Here is a 20392-nt window from a genome sequence, read left to right on the forward strand (position 1 = left end):
CAAATAAGCAAAGAGAAACGACAGTTCATCATTACTTTAAAACATGAAGGTCAGTCAATACGGAAAATTTCAAGAACTTTAAATGCAGTCGCAAAAACCATCAAGCACTATGATGAAACTGGAAAGAAACCACTACTAAAGAACACCAATAAGAAGAAGAGACTTGCTTGGGCCAAGAAACACGAGCAATGGACATTAGACCGGTAGAAATTTGTCCTTTGGTTTGGTTTGGAGACTTTTGGTTCCAAAAGCTGTGTCTTTGTGAGACGCAGTGTGGATGAAACGATGATCTCTGCATGTGTAATTCCCACCGTAAAGCATGGAGGAGGAGGTGTGATAGTTTGGGGGTGCTTTGCTGGTGACACTGTCTGTGATTTATAACTACCAGTTACTGTAGCTACATATTAACACCAGATGGGATTTAACAGTTATCCATTACTGGGAGTTAAGGTTAATTAGGTCGCCTGGAGACCCGACGTTGAATTCAAGACACACTTAACTAGCATAGCTACCACAGCATTCTGCAGCAATACGCCATCCCATCTGGTTTGGGCTTAGTGGGATTATCATTTGTTTTTCAACAGGACAATGACCCAACACACCTCTAGCCTGTGTAAGGGCTATCTGACCAAGAAGGAGAGTGATGGAGTGATGCATCAGATGACCTGGCCTCCACAATCCCCGACCTCAACCAAATTTAGATGGTTTGGGATGAGTTAAACTGCAGAGTGAAGGAAAAGCAGCCGACAAGTGCTCAGCATATGTGGGAACTCCTTCAAGACTATTGGAAAAGCATTCCAGGTGAAGCTGGTTGAGAGAATGTCATTTGCAAAGCTGTCATCAAGGCAAAGGGTGGCTATTTGAAGAATCTCAAATCAAAAATATTTGTTTAACACTTTTTGGTTACTACATGATTCCTTATGTGTTATTTCATAGTTTGATGTCTTCACTATTATCCTACAATGTAGAAAATAGTCAAAATAAAGAAAAACTCTTGAATGAGTAGGTGTGTCCAAACTTTTGACCGGTAGTGTATGTAGAACTACATAGAAAACTAAGGTTGGTCGCTGCGTTTGCGTAAAGTGTGTAGTGGCCTTAAGCTACCATCTAAAGACAGCACAACTGTGACCGTTAGATATTTCAAACTGGTCAGCTCTTCACAACTTCAGCTGTTTGATATTGTTTCTAAACTATAGATGTATGGAGAGAGTAACCTGAAAACTAGAAGGAACTATACTTACGTTGAAATATTTTGACAGGGAGTGTGAGATGAGCTTTGAGAAAATCTATGAGTCAGCATATGGATGCACTTTTGGGTGAGAGCGTGAGTGCGTGGCGTCAGTGTGTGTGTGTGTGTGTGTGTGTGTGTGTGTGTGTGTGTGTGTGCACGTCAGTGTGTGTGAGTGCGTGTGTTATAGCCCTGGTGTCCTCGGTCTGTTCTTCATTCAGTCTGACAGGATGGTGTTACGTTCACCGACCCAGAAATGGGCCAAACATCAGAAGTGCAGTTTTGGATGAATCAGCAGGCAGCAACCATTGTGTTCCTCATTTTCAGCCTTACCGCTCTACAAAGAGACAGAGAGACAGAGAGACAGAGAGTGAGAAAGAGACAGAGAGACAGAGAGTGACAGAGTGAGAAAGAGAGAGAAAGAGTGACAGAGAGTGAGAAAGAGACAGAGAGTGAGAAAGAGAGAGTGAGAAAGAGACAGAGAGACAGAGAGTGAGAAAGAGACAGAGAGACAGAGAGTGAGAAAGAGACAGAGAGACAGAGAGTGAGAAAGAGACAGAGAGTGAGAAAGAGACAGAGTGAGAAAGTGACAGAAAGAGAGACAGAGAGTGAGAAAGAGACAGAGAGACAGAGAGTGACAGAGTGAGAAAGAGAGAGAAAGAGTGACAGAGAGTGAGAAAGAGACAGAGAGTGAGAAAGAGAGAGTGAGAAAGAGACAGAGAGACAGAGAGTGAGAAAGAGACAGAGAGACAGAGAGTGAGAAAGAGACAGAGAGACAGAGAGTGAGAAAGAGACAGAGAGTGAGAAAGAGACAGAGTGAGAAAGTGACAGAAAGAGAGACAGAGAGTGAGAAAGAGACAGAGAGACAGAGAGTGACAGAGTGAGAAAGAGACAGAGAGACAGAGAGTGACAGAGTGAGAAAGAGTGAGAAAGAGAGAGAAAGACAGAGTGAGAAAGAGACAGAGACAGAGAGTGAGAAAGAGAGAGAGACAGAGAGTGAGAAAGAGACAGAGAGTGAGAAAGTGACAGAGAAAGAGAGACAGAGAGTGAGAAAGTGACAGAGAAAGAGAGACAGAGAGTGAGAAAGTGACAGAGAAAGAGAGACAGAGTGAGAAAGTGACAGAGAAAGAGAGACAGAGTGAGAAAGTGACAGAGAAAGAGAGACAGAGAGACAGAGAGTGAGAAAGAGACAGAGAAAGAGAGACAGAGTGAGAAAGTCAAATCAAATCAAATCAAATTTTATTTGTCACATACACATGGTTAGCAGATGTTAATGCGAGTGTAGCGAAATGCTTGTGCTTCTAGTTCCGACAATGCAGTGATAACCAACAAGTAATCTAACTAACAATTCCAAAACTACTGTCTTATACACAGTGTAAGGGGATAAGGAATATGTACATAAGGATATATGAATGAGTGATGGTACAGAGCAGCATACAGTAGATGGTATCGAGTACAGTATATACATATGAGATGAGTATGTAGACAAAGTAAACAAAGTGGCATAGTTAAAGTGGCTAGTGACATAAGAATGTCGATGATCTAGAGTACAGTATATACATATGCATATGAGATGAATAATGTAGGGTAAGTAACATTATATAAGGTAGCATTGTTTAAAGTGGCTAGTGATATATTTACATAATTTCCCATCAATTCCCATTATTAAAGTGGCTGGAGTTGGGTCAGTGTCAATGACAGTGTGTTGGCAGCAGCCACTCAATGTTAGTGGTGGCTGTTTAACAGTCTGATGGCCTTGAGATAGAAGCTGTTTTTCAGTCTCTCGGTCCCAGCTTTGATGCACCTGTACTGACCTCGCCTTCTGGATGATAGCGGGGTGAACAGGCAGTGGTTCGGGTGGTTGATGTCCTTGATGATCTTTATGGCCTTCCTGTAACATCGGGTGGTGTAGGTGTCCTGGAGGGCAGGTAGTTTGCCCCCGGTGATGCGTTGTGCAGACCTCACTACCCTCTGGAGAGCCTTACGGTTGAGGGCGGAGCAGTTGCCGTACCAGGCGGTGATACAGCCCGCCAGGATGCTCTCGATTGTGCATCTGTAGAAGTTTGTGAGTGCTTTTGGTGACAAGCCAAATTTCTTCAGCCTCCTGAGGTTGAAGAGGCGCTGCTGCGCCTTCTTCACGACGCTGTCAGTGTGAGTGGACCAATTCAGTTTGTCTGTGATGTGTATGCCGAGGAACTTAAAACTTGCTACCCTCTCCACTACTGATCCATCGATGTGGATAGGGGGGTGTTCCCTCTGCTGTTTCCTGAAGTCCACAATCATCTCCTTAGTTTTGTTGACGTTGAGTGTGAGGTTATTTTCCTGACACCACACTCCGAGGGCCCTCACCTCCTCCCTGTAGGCCGTCTCGTCGTGACAGAGAAAGAGAGACAGAGTGAGAAAGTGGCAGAGACAGAGAGACAGAGAGTGAGAAAGAGAGAGTGAGAAAGTGAGAGTGAGAAAGAGACAGAGAGACAGAGAGTGAGAAAGAGAGAAAGAGTGACAGAGAGACCTATTTTAGCTCAAGTCTCTCAAGCCCATCCCCCTTGGCACAACAGTTTATAGAGTTTGAATGCCGAGTATCTCCACTGTGTCCTTAATCTGACGTTTGAACCTAACTGAATTATTTCTGCCCAATATGCTTGTATTTCGTCTGTAGACGTGCATTACTGTTTAGTTATCTCAGAAGAATGACAGAATCCAGTAGCACCAACCAGCACAGTCTTCTTACAGTAGACCTGGACACAAAGCATGTCAGTTGATCGTGAAAAACAATGAAAAACATCGCTTTCCATGTACATTTAACAAAAAGAGGTAGGTTCTGTCAACTCTACATGCATGACTTTAGGAGTTCTCTATGTCACATTTCAGTTGTATAAACCTAACACAACCTATTAGCAAGCATAGAAAGATTTACAGTCAATACTGCTATAGGCATAATCCCCATGAAACCTAATTTCATATAAATCAGTTTGAGGAATGTAATTTAATTTATTGACTTTACTAGGCAAGCCAGTTAAGAACAAATTCTTATTTACAATGATGGCCTACTACGCCAAAACACGGACGACACTGGGCCAACGCCCTATGGGACTCCCAATCACGTCCGGATGTGATACTGCCTGGATTCGAACCAGGTACTATAGTGACGCCTCTTGAACTGAGATGCAGTGCCTTAGACTGCTGCGCCATTCGGGGTAATGTAGTTCAAACATAAACCAAAGAAATAATACTGTGGTAGAAATGATTGTTTTCCCATTGTGAAATAGGCTTTACGTCTTTTTTCATGCAGATGATTGGGTCGTTACCTACCCTCTGATGTCATCAACGTGCGACTTTACAAGTAGTTTTCGAACAGGGGAAGCTAACATTCGTGTGAAAGGTAAAGTGGAAACATCACATATGCTGAACGTTTATTTTATTTAGTGGTGCTGTGTTATGTCATGACAGTTGTGATTTCGTATGCGTTATTAGCAAAGATTTCGCCAATGACATCGAGCTAAAGTGTTTCGATAGTTGTGTTGACATGCTAACTTAACTAGCATAGCTTCAGCGTTCTGGTAAACACATGGTTAGTCTGTGGCTAGATTTGACTTCTGTCCTATTAAATCAATAAAGACGTCCAAATGTAAACGTTTATTATTAATATAATGACTATTTATAGGGCTACCAGTTACTGTAGCTACATATTAACACCAGATGGGATTTAACAGTTATCCATTACTGGGAGTTAAGGTTAATTAGGTCGCCTGGAGACCCGACGTTGAATTCTGTCAGATAGAAATTAGCATTTGAATCAGGAAAGTTAAACTTCTTAAACTTCAAGCCAGAATGTTGAATAAAATTATATTTGAACGTACTTAACCTGTTGGCAGTGCTGGTTGGTCCTCTTGGGGTAGGAATGTGAGACAATATATCCACAGGAAAGTGTCATTACATTAAATGTTTGAAAGCGTTGGTATCAGTAGTGCGTATGTACAGGGTCATGTCACTGTTAGCAAAATATACCAGCTTATGTAGTATTTATTTATATGTAGTATATATTCTGCTTCACCCCAGGTATGCCAATGTGATCATGGCCAGCAGGCAGTGGTGTGAGGGTCACTCCACCCCAGTGCTGTGTGTGGGGGCCTCTGGGGGTCCGGAGGGTCTCCTAGCCTCTGGCTCAGAGGAGGGTGAGGTAACAGTGTGGAACCAGGAGGGAGCGGTGTTAGCTCGTCTCCGTCTGCCCAGCGGGGATGATGTGACCAGCGCTGTGTTCTCGCCGGCGGCTCCAGGCCTGTTGTATGTGTCCCACGGGGAGACGGTGAGCGTATTGGACCCTAGGAGCCTAAAGGGGGCGGTAGAGGAGCTACAGGGTGCGGGAGAGGAGGAGATCAACTCTCTGGCTCTGAATGAGACAGGCTCAGCTCTGGCTGTGGCTGATGACTCAGGGGTGGTGAGGGTGCTAGGGCTGCCGGGGGGTCAAGTAAACAGGACGCTCCGCAGACACACCAACATCGTCTCATCTGTGGCTTTCCGCCCTCTCAGGCCCAACAACTTGGTCTCAGCCGGGCTCGACATGCAGGTGAGATGTCTGGAGATGGAGAAAGAAAGGGCATGCATGAGAGTACCCTGTTTGACTAAGTAACCATGTCTTGACGCCCTTCTGTCCTCAATCTCTTGCAGGTGATGTTGTGGAGCCTACAGAAGACACGCCCCGTCTGGACCCTCAACCTGCAGGAAGTGGCTGAGGAAGAGGAGGCCCATCAGCACAAAGCCGGTCAGCTCTTCAACCCACCTCTGGCCCACTGCGTCTCTGTAGCAACCTGCGGGAACGTTTTGGCCTGCGCCGCCGAGGACGGACGTGTGCACCTGATGCGGGTCGGCAGTGGCTCCAAACTGGACCGGCAGGGGGCCATCAAGGCCCACAGCCAGGGAGCCTCGCAGGCCCACTTCCTCAGCTTCTTATCCCACCCATACTGGCTGGCTACTGGGGGCAACGACGGCATGGTGGCCCTCTGGGACCTCAGTCAGAACCCGGTAGTTACTGTTGAGGATAAGGGCAAGCCACAGGCAGCGCCAGTCCACCGCAGGAGACACAATGCCAGGGCTAAAGCCAAACTCCAGGCCCAGGCCAAGCCCCAGCAGGCAAAAGAGGAGACTAAGGAGAGGGAGGAGGTGGAGGAGGGCAGCAGTGTATATCAGTCACCAGGCACAGAGGAGGCCCTGAAGTCAGGACCTAAACTCAGCTTCAGCCATGGGGACAAGGTGAACTGGGTGTGTCCCACTCTGCTGAGAGGGGAGCCCAGCTTGGTGGTAGCTGACCAGAGCCCTAACCTGTCTGTCTACTCTTTGGCTGGTCTATAGACCTAACCTGTCTGTCTACTCTTTGGCTGGTCTATAGACCTAACCTGTCTGTCTACTCTCTGGCTGGTCTATTGACCTAACCAGTCTGTCTACTCTCTGGCTGTAGCAATATACAAACTGCCTTACCTTGTATTACTTAGAAGTTTAAGGGGCCCTCCTTCCTCTGAGTTTTGCTCACTGAGTGATAGTATCATCAGCCTGTCTGTGTATTAAGACTGGCAGACAGAACCTTCTTTAACCAGAAGCCATCCACCTAAAGGAGGACTGAACCATGTCTTTATCAGCAGGGTTCTCCCCTTCAAAGACTGAAACACTGACCATCTGATAGGACTGCACCATGACAAACCAGGGGGGTGAAGACTGGTCCATCTGATAGGACTGCACCATGACAAACCAGGGGGGTGAAGATGGACGCAGATCTCTGGCTGGTCTATAGACCTAACCTGTCTGTCTACTCTCTGGCTGGTCTATAGACCTAACCTGTCTGTCTACTCTTTGGCTGGTCTATAGACCTAACCTGTCTGTCTACTCTCTGGCTGGTCTATAGACCTAACCTGTCAGATGTTTGATAAGCTCAACAATGATAATACTGTACCGTGTCAGGATTAGGCCGATGTTGCTGTTGTCACTGTGCTAGTTTAGCAACTTCCTCCCTCAACTTGCCTCTGACTAGACTTAACGCCAATGTTTCCCAACTCCAGTTCTCAATTACCCCCAACATGACACATTTTTATTGTAGCCCAGGACAAGCACACCTGACACCTCTTGTCAACTAATCATCAAGCCTGGGGCTGTTTTTCATGGTTCGGGCTAGACCCTTTAGTTTAAGTGAAGGGAAATCTTAACGCTACAGCATACAATGACTTTCCAGACTATTCTGTGCTTTCAACTTCGTGGCAACAGTTGGGGGAAGGCCCTTTCCTGTTTCAGCATGACAATGCCCCCCAGTGCACAAAGCGAGGTCTATACAGAAATGGTTTGTCGAGATCGGTGTGGAAGAACATGACACCAACAACCACATACCATTGAACACCTTTGGGATGAATTGGAACGTTGACTGTGAGCCTGAAGGCCTAATCGCCCAGCATCAGTGCCCGACCTCACTAATACTCTTGTGTCCGAATGGAAGCAAGTCCCTGCAGTAATGTTACAACATCTAGTGGAAAGCCTTCCCAGAAGAGTGGAGGCTGTTATAGCAGCAATGTTCCAACATCTAGTGGAAAACCTTCCCAGAAGAGTGGAGGCTGTTATAGCAGCAATGTTCCAACATCTAGTAGAAAGCCTTCCCAGAAGAGTGGAGGCTGTTATAGCAGCAAAGGGGGGGACCAACTCCATATTAATGCCCATGATTTTGTAATGAGATGTTTGACAAGCAGGTGTCCATACTTTGTCATGTACTGTACATACACTGAGTATACAAAACATTAAGAACACCTGCACTTTCCATGACACAGACTGACCAGGTGAAAGCTATGATCCCTTATTGATGTCACCTGTTAAATCAACTTCAACCAGTGTAGATGAAGGGGAGGTGACAAGTTGAATGGGCAAGACAAAATATTTAAGTGCCTTTGAATGGGGTATGGTAATATGTGACAGGCTCACCGGTTAGTGTCAAGAGTTACAACACTGCTGGGTTTTTCACACAACAGTTTCCTGTGTGTGTCAAGAATGTCCTACCACACAAAAGACATCCAGACAATTTGACACAACTGTGGGAAGCATTGGAGACATCATGGAGGCCAGCAACCTTGTGAAACGCTTTCAACACCTTGTAGAGTCCACCCCCAACCGACTGAGGCTGTTCTGAGTGCAAACAGAGGGAGGGTACTAGGAAAGAGGTCATGTTTGGTTTACTCAATGTATCGCTATGCAGATTTTTAAGGCAATTTCTGATTGAGCCGACATATGTAACGTTTGCTCTGGATAAGAGCGTCTGCTAAATGACTTAAATGTAAATGTTACCTGTGAATGGGATATCAGTAATTGCCGGTACATACCCATTAAAAAGAGCCACAATGCCCATGACCTACAATCAGATTGAATCTCAGTGTATTTTTCATACAATCAAGTCAATATCAGTCAAGGTGTCAGCCGCTAGGTAAGGATGTATGAGTGAGTTATAACAGGTCCAAAATAAAAAACTGTGGCTTGATTTTTTTTCCAATAAAAAAATCAAAATAAATTTGCTATGTGTATGAGTCAACCTTGTCAGTTGGCTTTTTTTTCACAGCTTTGTCACAATGGCTACAGTGATGTTGCACTCACCAATAAACCACAAAAACAATTTATTTACAAGCTGAATAAGAAAAAATAATAATAATAAACATTCCTATTTGGCTAACAATGATACAGATTCATGGTCAACTTCCCCCTCAAAAAAAAGAAAGGTGTTGGAACTACAGAATGCAGAAAGGTGTTGGAACTACAGAATGCAGAAAGGTGTTGGAACTACAGAATGCAGAAAGGTGTTGGAACTACAGAATGCAGAAAGGTGTTGGAACTACAGAATGCAGAAAGGTATTGGAACTACAGAATGCAGAAAGGTGTTGGAACTACAGAATGTAGAAAGGTGTTGGAACTACAGAATGTAGAAAGGTGTTGGAACTACAGAATGTAGAAAGGTGTTGGAACTACAGAATGCACTGGACCACAATACAAACTGATGGAACATTCAGCTAACCAAAACCTAATTTTGGAAAACAAACTGCCAGAATCTAAATGGAGAAATCCGATAGGTCGTCTGAGGTGGGTTTAGTGAAATATCGCATCACATTCACAGGATATCATGATTGATGGATTATTCAAATGCTGAGGGGGGAAAAAAACATAAGTAGAAATTGATGTTGACATTGTTAAAAAGCAGTGGGTGAGACTATCCACTATGAAAAGGACGGGTCGTTTCCTAGACACAAAGTAACACCTGCTATTAGCATTCACTACATCAAGTACCACTGCTGACCTTGTGATGTCAACACAACTCACTTCCATAGGTGTAGTTGTGTTGAGTCTGGAGTTCTGAGGACCGACGAAGATACCTGATATGCTGAGAGACCTTAGACTAATTCCCCATAATGCACCCCACTCAAGAGCTCTTGGCCAAAGTAGTGACCTATGGGAACGAAATGGCTCTTGGCCAAAGTAGTGACCTATGGGAACTAAATGGCTCTTGGCCAAAGTAGTGACCTATGGGAACTAAATGGCTATTGTCCAAAGTAGTGACCTATGGGAACTAAATGGCTATTGGCCAAAGTAGTGACCTATGGGAACTAAATGGCTCTTGGCCAAAGTAGTGACCTATGGGAACTAAATGGCTATTGGCCAAAGTAGTGACCTATGGGAACTAAATGGCTATTGGCCAAAGTAGTGACCTATGGGAACTACATGGTCAATAATGAGCCCCAGTCATCTCACAGCAGGGCCAGGCTCTTCTCGAGGCTGGCGATGTCCGCCTCCCCGTCCTCCCCCTTGCTGCCTCGGGCGCTGCACTCCAGGAACTCCACCTTCATGGGCAGCTGGCTGAACTCAAAGTCCTTGCCCTTCTTCCCCAGGTGCACGCTGGCCCCCGCTGACCCGTCCTGGGCGCTCAGAGCCGCAGACCGTGTCACTCTCAGTGTGTTCCTGAGGGGAAACGGGAAAGGTTAGGATCAATTCATTCTGTAGAATCACACTTCCATTTTAAAAAATTATGTCTGAGTTTTAACAGTAAGAAAACATTGTTTTTATGGCAAAAAAAACCAGAACGATTCGGCTCTTAATCTAGCTGTGTGTAAAACAGTGCTACAGCTTGGAACATAAATACACGTCACTCTGGAGGACAACAGTAATGTTTGTTTCCAACATTAGGACGGCTCTCCTAAAGAAGTTAAATCCGCTTCGCTTTTTGTTTCCTTGTCATGGTACTAACGAGTGTCGTGATACTGGTATCACCCCCGGTCCTGGTGTTGGCAGAACACTGGTATCACCCCCAGGTCCTGGTGTTGGCAGAACACTGGTATCACCCCCAGGTCCTGGTGTTGGCAGAACACTGGTATCACCCCAGGTCCTGGTGTTGGCAGAACACTGGTATCACCCCCGGTCCTGGTGTTGGCAGAACACTGGTATCACCCCCGGTCCTGGTGTTGATGTTGGCAGAACACTGGTATCACCCCCAGGTCCTGGTGTTGGCAGAACACTGGTATCACCCCCAGGTCCTGGTGTTGGCAGAACACTGGTATCACCCCGGTCCTGGCCCTGGTATCATCCCGGTCCTGGTGTTGGCAGAACACTGGTATCACCCCAGGTCCTGGTGTTGGCAGAACACTGGTATCACCCCCTGGTGTTGGTGTTGGCAGAACACTGGTATCACCCCCAGGTCCTGGTGTTGGCAGAACACTGGTATCACCCCCAGGTCCTGGTGTTGGCAGAACACTGGTATCACCCCCGGTCCTGGCAGAACCCTGGTATCATCCCCGGTCCTGGTGTTGGCAGAACCCTGGTATCACCCCAGGTCCTGGTGTTGGCAGAACACTGGTATCACCCCCAGGTCCTGGTGTTGATGTTGGCAGAACACAGGTATCACCCCCAGGTCCTGGTGTTGATGTTGGCAGAACCCTGGTATCACCCCAGGTCCTGGTGTTGATGTTGGCAGAACCCTGGTATCACCCCAGGTCCCAGAACCCAGGTCCTGGTGTTGATGTTGGCAGAACCCTGGTATCACCCCCAGGTCCTGGTGTTGATGTTGGCAGAACCCTGGTATCACCCCCAGGTCCTGGTGTTGATGTTGGCAGAACCCTGGTATCACCCCCAGGTCCTGGTGTTGATGTTGGCAGAACACTGGTATCACCCCCAGGTCCTGGTGTTGGCAGAACACTGGTATCACCCCCAGGTCCTGGTGTTGATGTTGGCAGAACCCTGGTATCACCCCCGGTCCTGGTGTTGGCAGAACCCTGGTATCACCCCCGGTCCTGGTGTTGGCAGAACCCTGGTATCAACCCCGGTCCTGGTGTTGATGTTGGCAGAACCCTGGTATCACCCCCGGTCCTGGTGTTGGCAGAACACTGGTATCACCCCCAGGTCCTGGTGTTGGCAGAACACTGGTATCACCCCCAGGTCCTGGTGTTGGCAGAACACTGGTATCACCCCCAGGTCCTGGTGTTGGCAGAACACTGGTATCACCCCCAGGTCCTGGTGTTGGCAGAACACTGGTATCACCCCCGGTCCTGGTGTTGGCAGAACACTGGTATCACCCCCAGGTCCTGGTGTTGGCAGAACACTGGTATCACCCCCAGGTCCTGGTGTTGGCAGAACACTGGTATCACCCCCAGGTCCTGGTGTTGGCAGAACACTGGTATCACCCCCAGGTCCTGGTGTTGGCAGAACACTGGTATCACCCCCAGGTCCTGGTGTTGATGTTGGCAGAACCCTGGTATCACCCCAGGTCCTGGTGTTGATGTTGGCAGAACCCTGGTATCACCCCCAGGTCCTGGTGTTGATGTTGGCAGAACCCTGGTATCACCCCAGGTCCTGGTGTTGATGTTGGCAGAACCCTGGTATCACCCCCAGGTCCTGGTGTAGAACACTGGTATCACCCCCGGTCCTGGCAGAACACAGGTATCACCCCCGGTCCTGGTGTTGGCAGAACACTGGTATCACCCCCGGTCCTGGTGTTGGCAGAACACTGGTATCACCCCCCGGTCCTGGCAGAACACAGGTATCACCCCCGGTCCTGGTGTTGATGTTGGCAGAACTGTGAACCCTGTCCCAACTTTTTAGAGTACCAGACGCACGAGGCAAATTGGAGATTTAAAATCGCAAATCTAGTGCCAAAGGCATTTTAGAAGCATTGCCTCTATAGCTGATACCAGACATTCATTCATTCGTCTTCTAAACTCCCGACTCCACTTAATGCCAAGATGTTTATATTTATTTCTTATTATACTTTTGTAATGTTTTTGTTTTTTACGTGGATCATAGTTCCAGTCTATCAGGTTGCGTGATCCTCGTAATGTTACGTGAAAAAATACAACTAATGGGATGCGGAATTAAATGTAGATCATATAACTCGCACAAAAATGTGACCAGTTCATTTTTGTTATTTGCAATTTAATTTCTTTCACGGGTAAAATGCGAGTGAACTGTTGTCACTTTAGAGCCCACTGAATGTCCGTCTTCTGTTCCCGAACGTTAGCGTCAAACTAGGAAGTGTTTCCCTTTCCACAACAAACACGGAGTCGACAAGGGACTAGTAACATGATTCTCTGTTCCCGAACGTTAGCTTTAAACTAGGAAGTGTTTCCCTTTCCACAACAAACACGGAGTCGACAAGGGACTAGTAACATGATTCTCTGTTCCCGAACGTTAGCTTTAAACTAGGAAGTGTTTCCCTTTCCACAACAAACACGGAGTCGACAAGGGACTCGTAACATGATTCTCTGTTCCCGAACGTTAGCTTTAAACTAGGAAGTGTTTCCCTTTCCACAAAAAACACGGAGTCGACAAGGGACTAGTAACATGATTCTCTGTTCCCGAACGTTAGCTTTAAACTAGGAAGTGTTTCCCTTTCCACAACAAACACGGAGTCGACAAGGGACTAGTAACATGATTCTCTGTTCCCGAACGTTAGCTTTAAACTAGGAAGTGTTTCCCTTTCCACAACAAACACGGAGTCGACAAGGGACTAGTAACATGATTCCTTACATCTCTTTCTCCAGCTGCTGACGAATCAGCTTAGCAGATTTTGCCATGGTGATATCTAGAGAGACGGAAAATATATGAAGTAACACTCCTTTCAAAATCATTAACACACACACACACACACACACACAATATCATCCTGGGGAGGTTTTTTTGTAGAGGGTGGAGGGGTTGACATGTGATGTGTCACCTTGCTTGTTGCAGGCCACTATCAGAGAGGGGGTATTCCTGGACACTACACTGTCAGTCAACAGGAAGTACAGGAACTCAGCCACATCTCTCACTTCCTTCTGGAAGATGGCACTGTCCACCACAAACACCATGGCTCTGCAGTCAGCGAGAGGAGAGAACAAAAGACCAAGTGAGAGGGCGTCTCTCTGGATCTTCATCTTAGGTCAAGCACTGCATGTTATTCACATTATAGACCTCCCCTGAACACCTGAAATAAACACCACATTATAGACCTCCCCTGAACACCTGAAATAAAACACCACATTATAGACCTCCCCTGAACACCTGAAATAAACACCACATTATAGACCTCCCCTGAACACCTGAAATAAAACACCACATTATAGACCTCCCTGAACACCTGAAATAAAACACCACATTATAGACCTCCCCTAAACACCTGAAATAAAACACCACATTATAGACCTCCCCTGAACACCTGAAATAAAACACCACATTATAGACCTCCCCTGAACACCTGAAATAAAACACCACATTATAGACCTCCAAGAACACCTGAAATAAAACACCACATTATAGACCTCCCCTGAACACCTGAAATAAACACCACATTATAGACCTCCCCTGAACACCTGAAATAAAACACCACATTATAGACCTCCCCTGAACACCTGAAATAAAACACCACATTATAGACCTCCCCTGAACACCTGAAATAAACACCACATTATAGACCTCCCCTGAACACCTGAAATAAAACACCACATTATAGACCTCCCCTGAACACCTGAAATAAACACCACATTATAGACCTCCCCTGAACACCTGAAATAAACACCACATTATAGACCTCCCCTGAACACCTGAAATAAAACACCACATTATAGACCTCCCCTGAACACCTGAAATAAACACCACATTATAGACCTCCCTGAACACCTGAAATAAACACCACATTATAGACCTCCCTGAACACCTGCAATAAACACCACATTATAGACCTCCCTGAACACCTGAAATAAACACCACATTATAGACCTCCCTGAACACCTGAAATAAAACACCACATTATAGACCTCCCCTGAACACCTGAAATAAACACCACATTATAGACCTCCCCTGAACACCTGAAATAAACACCACATTATAGACCTCCCCTGAACACCTGAAATAAACACCACATTATAGACCTCCCCTGAACACCTGAAATAAACACCACATTATAGACCTCCCCTGAACACCTGAAATAAAACACCACATTATAGACCTCCCCTGAACACCTGAAATAAAACACCACATTATAGACCTCCCCTGAACACCTGAAATAAAACACCACATTATAGACCTCCCCTGAACACCTGAAATAAACACCACATTATAGACCTCCCCTGAACACCTGAAATAAAACACCACATTATAGACCTCCCCTGAACACCTGAAATAAACACCACATTATAGACCTCCCCTGAACACCTGAAATAAACACCACATTATAGACCTCCCCTGAACACCTGAAATAAACACCACATTATAGACCTCCCCTGAACACCTGAAATAAAACACCACATTATAGACCTCCCCTGAACACCTGAAATAAACACCACATTATAGACCTCCCTGAACACCTGAAATAAAACACCACATTATAGACCTCCCTGAACACCTGAAATAAAACACCACATTCTAGATATTCATTATGGATCCCGTAGTACTGTGGAATAGACGGCGCTTCCATGTAGTCATGGCCCTATGGGACTCCCAATACGCGGAATAGAGTTTGTGGTACAGTCTGGCTCTAGGGTGTAGTGACACCTCGAGCACTGAGATGTTCCATGTGTGTGGTAACAGGGTTATACTGTGGAATAGAGTTGCCCATGTAGTCATGGCTCTATGGTTTTGGTTTGAGTTTGTCTTGCCTTCACCTACTCAACATGGCATCTTATTGGCTGGTTTCCATGTAGTCATGGCTTACGAGAGGGGATGTTCCAGTTCCATGTAGTCCCAGTGAACAAGCACCAAACCAGACTGTGGAATAGAGTTCAAAGCACTGTACATCAAAGTCTTTTTATACTCTGGAATGAAGTGATTTTTATCCTGTAGTCAGTGATTTTTATACTCTCAAGGGAGTGATTTAAATGTACAATTTATATCAAATTGTTTGTAAATGTGGAATCGAACATTCCATAAAAGTCATGGTTTTTGGAGAATATTTGTTGTGCATTTTGGAATAGAGTTCCAGTACTAGCTAGCTCTATGTAGTGTGTCTGTGGAGGTTCATATAGTTTTTGTACAGTGCGTGGTGCAGAGTTGGATGGTGAGAATAGAGTTGCATGTAGTGCAATTTTGCTCGTTCCTATCAGAATACATCTCCATGATTGGTGCTATATGTTGGAGTTCCGTGTAGTCGATGACTGATTGTACTGCAAGAAAGTACTGTTACATGTAGTCATGTCTCTTTAGTACTGCTGTGGAATAAAGGTGCATTTCTATCCATTAGAAGAAGAAAAAAATCTGATTTCATGAGTTACTTGATGTGGAATAGAGTTCCATGTAGTCATGGCTCTATGTAGTACTGTGGAATAGAGTTCCATGTAGTCATGGCTCTATGTAGTACTGTGGAATAGAGTTCCATGTGGTCATGGCTCTATGTAGTACTGTGGAATAGAGTTCCATGTAGTCATGGCTCTAGGTAGTACTGTGGAATAGAGTTACATGTAGTCATGGCTCTATGTAGTACTGTGGAATAGAGTTCCATGTAGTCATGGCTCTATGTAGTACTGTGGAATAGAGTTACATGTAGTCATGGCTCTAGGTAGTACTGTGGAATAGAGTTCCATGTAGTCATGGCTCTATGTAGTACTGTGGAATAGAGTTCCATGTAGTCATGGCTCTATGTAGTACTGTGGAATAGAGTTCCATGTAGTCATGGCTCTATGTAGTACTGTGGAATAGAGTTCCATGTGGTCATGGCTCTATGTAGTACTGTGGAATAGAGTTCCATGTAGTCATGGCTCTATGTAGTACTGTGGAATAGAGTTCCATGTAGTCATGGCTCTATGTAGTACTGTGGAATAGAGTTCCATGTAGTCATGGCTCTATGTAGTACTGTGGAATAGAGTTCCATGTAGTCATGGCTCTAGGTAGTACTGTGGAATAGAGTTCCATGTAGTCATGGCTCTATGTAGTACTGTGGAATAGAGTTCCATGTAGTCATGGCTCTATGTAGTACTGTGGAATAGAGTTCCATGTAGTCATGGCTCTAGGTAGTACTGTGGAATAGAGTTCCATGTAGTCATGGCTCTATGTAGTACTGTGGAATAGAGTTCCATGTAGTCATGGCTCTATGTAGTACTGTGGAATAGAGTTCCATGTAGTCATGGCTCTATGTAGTACTGTGGAATAGAGTTCCATGTAGTCATGGCTCTATGTAGTACTGTGGAATAGAGTTCCATGTAGTCATGGCTCTATGTAGTACTGTGGAATAGAGTTCCATGTAGTCATGGCTCTATGTAGTACTGTGGAATAGAGTTCCATGTAGTCATGGCTCTATGTAGTACTGTGGAATAGAGTTCCATGTAGTCATGGCTCTATGTAGTACTGTGGAATAGAGTTCCATGTAGTCATGGCTCTATGCAGTACTGTGGAATAAAGTTCCATGTAGTCATGGCTCTGAAATGTAGTACTGTGGAATAAGTTCCATGTAGTCATGGCTCTATGTAGTACTGTGGAATAGAAACAGTTCATTTAGTCATGGCTGACTTGAAGTACTGTGGAATAGAGTTCCAAGTCATGGCTCTATGTCCAGTACTGTGGAATAGAGTTCCATGTAGTCATGGCTCTATGTAGTACTGTGGAATAGAGTTCCATGTAGTCATGGCTCTATGTAGTACTGTGGAATAGAGTTCCATGTAGTCATGGCTCTATGTAGTACTGTGGAATAGAGTTCCATGTAGTCTTGGCTCTATGTAGTACTGTGTGAATAGAGTTCATGTAGTCATGGCTCTATGTAGTACTGTGGAATAGAGTTCCATGTAGTCATGGCTCTATGTAAGTACTGTGGAATAGAGTTCCATGTAGTCATGGCTAAATGGAGTACTGTGGAATAGAGTTCCAACCAGTCATGGCTCTATTGGTACTGTGGAATAGAGTTCCATGTAGTCACAACTCTGAAATGTAGTACTGTGGAATAGAGTTCCATGTAGTCAGGGCTCTATGTAGTACTGTGGAATAGAGTTCCATGTAGTCATGGCTCTAGACAGATACTGTGGAATAGAGTTCCATGTAGTCATGGCTCTGATAGTTTACTGTGGAATAAAGTTCCATGTAGTCATGGCTCTATGAAAAGTACTGTGGAATAGAGTTCCATGTAGTCATGGCTCTATGTAGTACTGTGGAATAGAGTTCCTGTAGTCATCGAGGCTCAGTACATGTTTAGTACTGTGGAATAGAGTTCCATGTAGTCATGGCTCTAAGAACAAAACGGGGTGCTTTTGTGGAATAAAGTTCCATGTAGTCATGACAACAACAGCCAAAGAAACAAGAGTTCCATCATAAGTCATGGGTCTATGTAGTCTTCTAACAGAGTTCCATGTAGTCAGGGCTCTAAATGTAGTTGGAATAGAGTTCCATGTAGTCTATTTTGGCTCTATGTAGTACTGTGGAATAGAGTTCCATATAGTCTGGCTCTATGTAGTACTGTGGAATAGAGTTCCATGTAGTCATGGCTCTATGTAGTACTGTGGAATAGAGTTCCATGTAGTCATGGCTCTATGTAGTACTGTGGAATAGAGTTCCATGTAGTCAGGGCTCTATGTAGTACTGTGGAATAGAGTTCCATGTAGTCATGGCTCTATGTAGTACTGTGGAATAGAGTTCCATGTAGTCATGGCTCTATGTAGTACTGTGGAATAGAGTTCCATGTAGTCATGGCTCTATGTAGTACTGTGGAATAGAGTTCCAAATGTAGTCATGTCTCTACAGTACTGTGGAATAGACACCAGTTCCATGTAGTCATGGCTCTAACAGTACTGTGGAATACACCAGTTCCAAATGTAGTCAGGGCTCTAAACAGTACTTCCTGGAACCACCCAAGTTCCATGTAGTCATGGCTCATGTAGTACTGTGGAATAGAGTTCCAAATGTAGTCATGGCTCTAAACAGTACTGTGGAATAGAGTTCCACCCAAACCCATGGCTCTAGAGCCCTAAATACAGTTCCTCCAAGTCATGGCTCTATGTAGTACTGTGGAATAAAGTTCCATGTAGTCCAGGGCTCTATGTAGTACTGTGGAAAAGTTCCATGTAGTCATAAACTCCACAGTACTGTGGAATAGAGTTCCATGTAGTCATGGCTCTATGTAGTACTGTGGAATAGAGTTCCATGTAGTCATGGCTCTATGTAGTACTGTGGAATAGAGTTCCATGTAGTCAGGGCTCTATGTAGTACTGCACACCTCCCATAATATGTTCTGGACTTGGAGACTGTAAAGAGACCTCTGGTGGCATGTCTTAGATAGGTTATAAACCTCCCATGGATACCTGACACCTGAAATACAAGCACCATGTTATAAACCTCCCATGGATACCTGACACCTGAAATACAAGCACCATGTTATATACCTCCCCTGAATAGAAACACCTTTCATCTTTACTGACCTGGCAGCTGACTTGAATTTCTCCACATACGGAGGCCGAAGACTGTCATGTCCAGGTAGGTCGATCAGGATCCAGCTGCTGCCCTGCCACACCGTAGTACAGGGAACGGTCAAGCCACAGTGTGACACATTTTGACAAATGCATTCATCTTTATCATGTAAAGTTCTAGATCCATTCCTGAACCTTCCAACTCACTCCCCTCACCACAGCCCGTTTTCTCCTTACCCTCTCGTTCTTGGCTTTGTAAGGGGCACTGCTGTCCGTGATGGAGGTCTGGGTTTTCTTGAACTTTCCTGACAACAACTGCAAACAACGACCATCCATCAGTGTCATACAACTTCTGACGTCTGTAAATAGTTGGATTGGACAATGCTCATATGTTGCACGGATATACTCACTCGACTAAAGAGGAGGGTCTTTCCAGAATCGCAGAGACCAACCAGCAACACAGCACTTTGGACAGTTTTTCTGCTTAGCAAGTACTTCAACAACACTGAAATGTAAACCGAAATCATAGCAGGTTCGGTTTTAGCTGCCATCATAGCAGACGAGCGCCTGACAAAGAGCATAACTAGTACAGTAACTAGACAGATCGCTAGTGACCACTACTAGCAAGTTAACTAGCGAACCTTTGATAGTAGACTTGATAAAAGACAACACAAAAGTTTGTTTGAAAATCTTATAGCACAGAAAGCCAGCAGGCTGATGCTAGGCTAACACAGTGGTTCCAAACTCCGGTCCTCGAGTTCCTCCACAGTACACATGTTCCAATTGTAGCCCCGCCCTAAACACCACATTCCTCCAACCACCCAGCCTGTAACCCCGGACACCAACATTCAACTCCAATCATCAGGCCCCCAAAGTTGAATGAGGTCTGACACCACATTCCTCCGGGGCCAACACCACCCAAAACCTAGAGCCCTAGGTGCTTTTGGGGATAACCTAAACTTACCAACAGTGATGACAACAACAGCCAAAGAAACAACATTCCGATCATAAATATGGGGTCTTGGTCTTCTAACACCTTCTTTAAAGCGTCTAAATAAGGTTCAAAAGGATTTTCTCTCGCGTCTATTTTCGCCTCCATATTGATGCCGGGCTCTGTAGCCATATCTGCTACTGTCACTTCACTCAGGACACGTCTACATTCTTCTTCTTTCTCGTCTTCTTCTTCTTCTTCTTCTTCTCCCACCATTAGCACCACCCAAATCCAGCCTCCAACCTCTAGAGCCCTAGACACCACTTCCACCACTGGACACCACCCATACCCAGTCCAGCCTCCCATTAAATTATC

The 20392-nt window shown here is 45.2% G+C and overlaps 1 protein-coding gene and 1 pseudogene across 1 annotated transcript; one reads left to right on the plus strand and one right to left on the minus strand.

Annotated features, from left to right (window-relative positions):
• Window positions 1–4483: 4483 nt before the first annotated feature.
• wdr53 (WD repeat domain 53) lies at window positions 4484–8783 on the plus strand. The gene is made up of 3 exons (XM_029657060.2): window positions 4484–4610; window positions 5288–5795; window positions 5897–8783. Exons 2-3 carry the CDS (start codon window positions 5304–5306, stop codon window positions 6575–6577), a joined length of 1173 nt encoding a protein of 390 aa, XP_029512920.1. The 5' UTR covers window positions 4484–4610; window positions 5288–5303; the 3' UTR covers window positions 6578–8783.
• A 65-nt stretch (window positions 8784–8848) lies between these two features.
• Window positions 8849–20258, minus strand: LOC115127968 (signal recognition particle receptor subunit beta-like; annotated as a pseudogene).
• Window positions 20259–20392: the final 134 nt, after the last annotated feature.

The sequence above is a fragment of the Oncorhynchus nerka genome, linkage group LG14 (genome assembly GCF_034236695.1).
Source record: "Oncorhynchus nerka isolate Pitt River linkage group LG14, Oner_Uvic_2.0, whole genome shotgun sequence".
Taxonomy (NCBI): Eukaryota; Metazoa; Chordata; class Actinopteri; order Salmoniformes; family Salmonidae; genus Oncorhynchus; species Oncorhynchus nerka.

Bases quoted from the DNA above. Each gene is read 5' to 3' on its own strand.
- wdr53 (XM_029657060.2), top strand. From the start codon at position 5,304: ATGGCCAGCAGGCAGTGGTGTGAGGGTCACTCCACCCCAGTGCTGTGT. The intron at 5,796-5,896 runs GTGAGATGTCTG...AATCTCTTGCAG, and splicing joins CAGCCGGGCTCGACATGCAG to GTGATGTTGTGGAGCCTACA.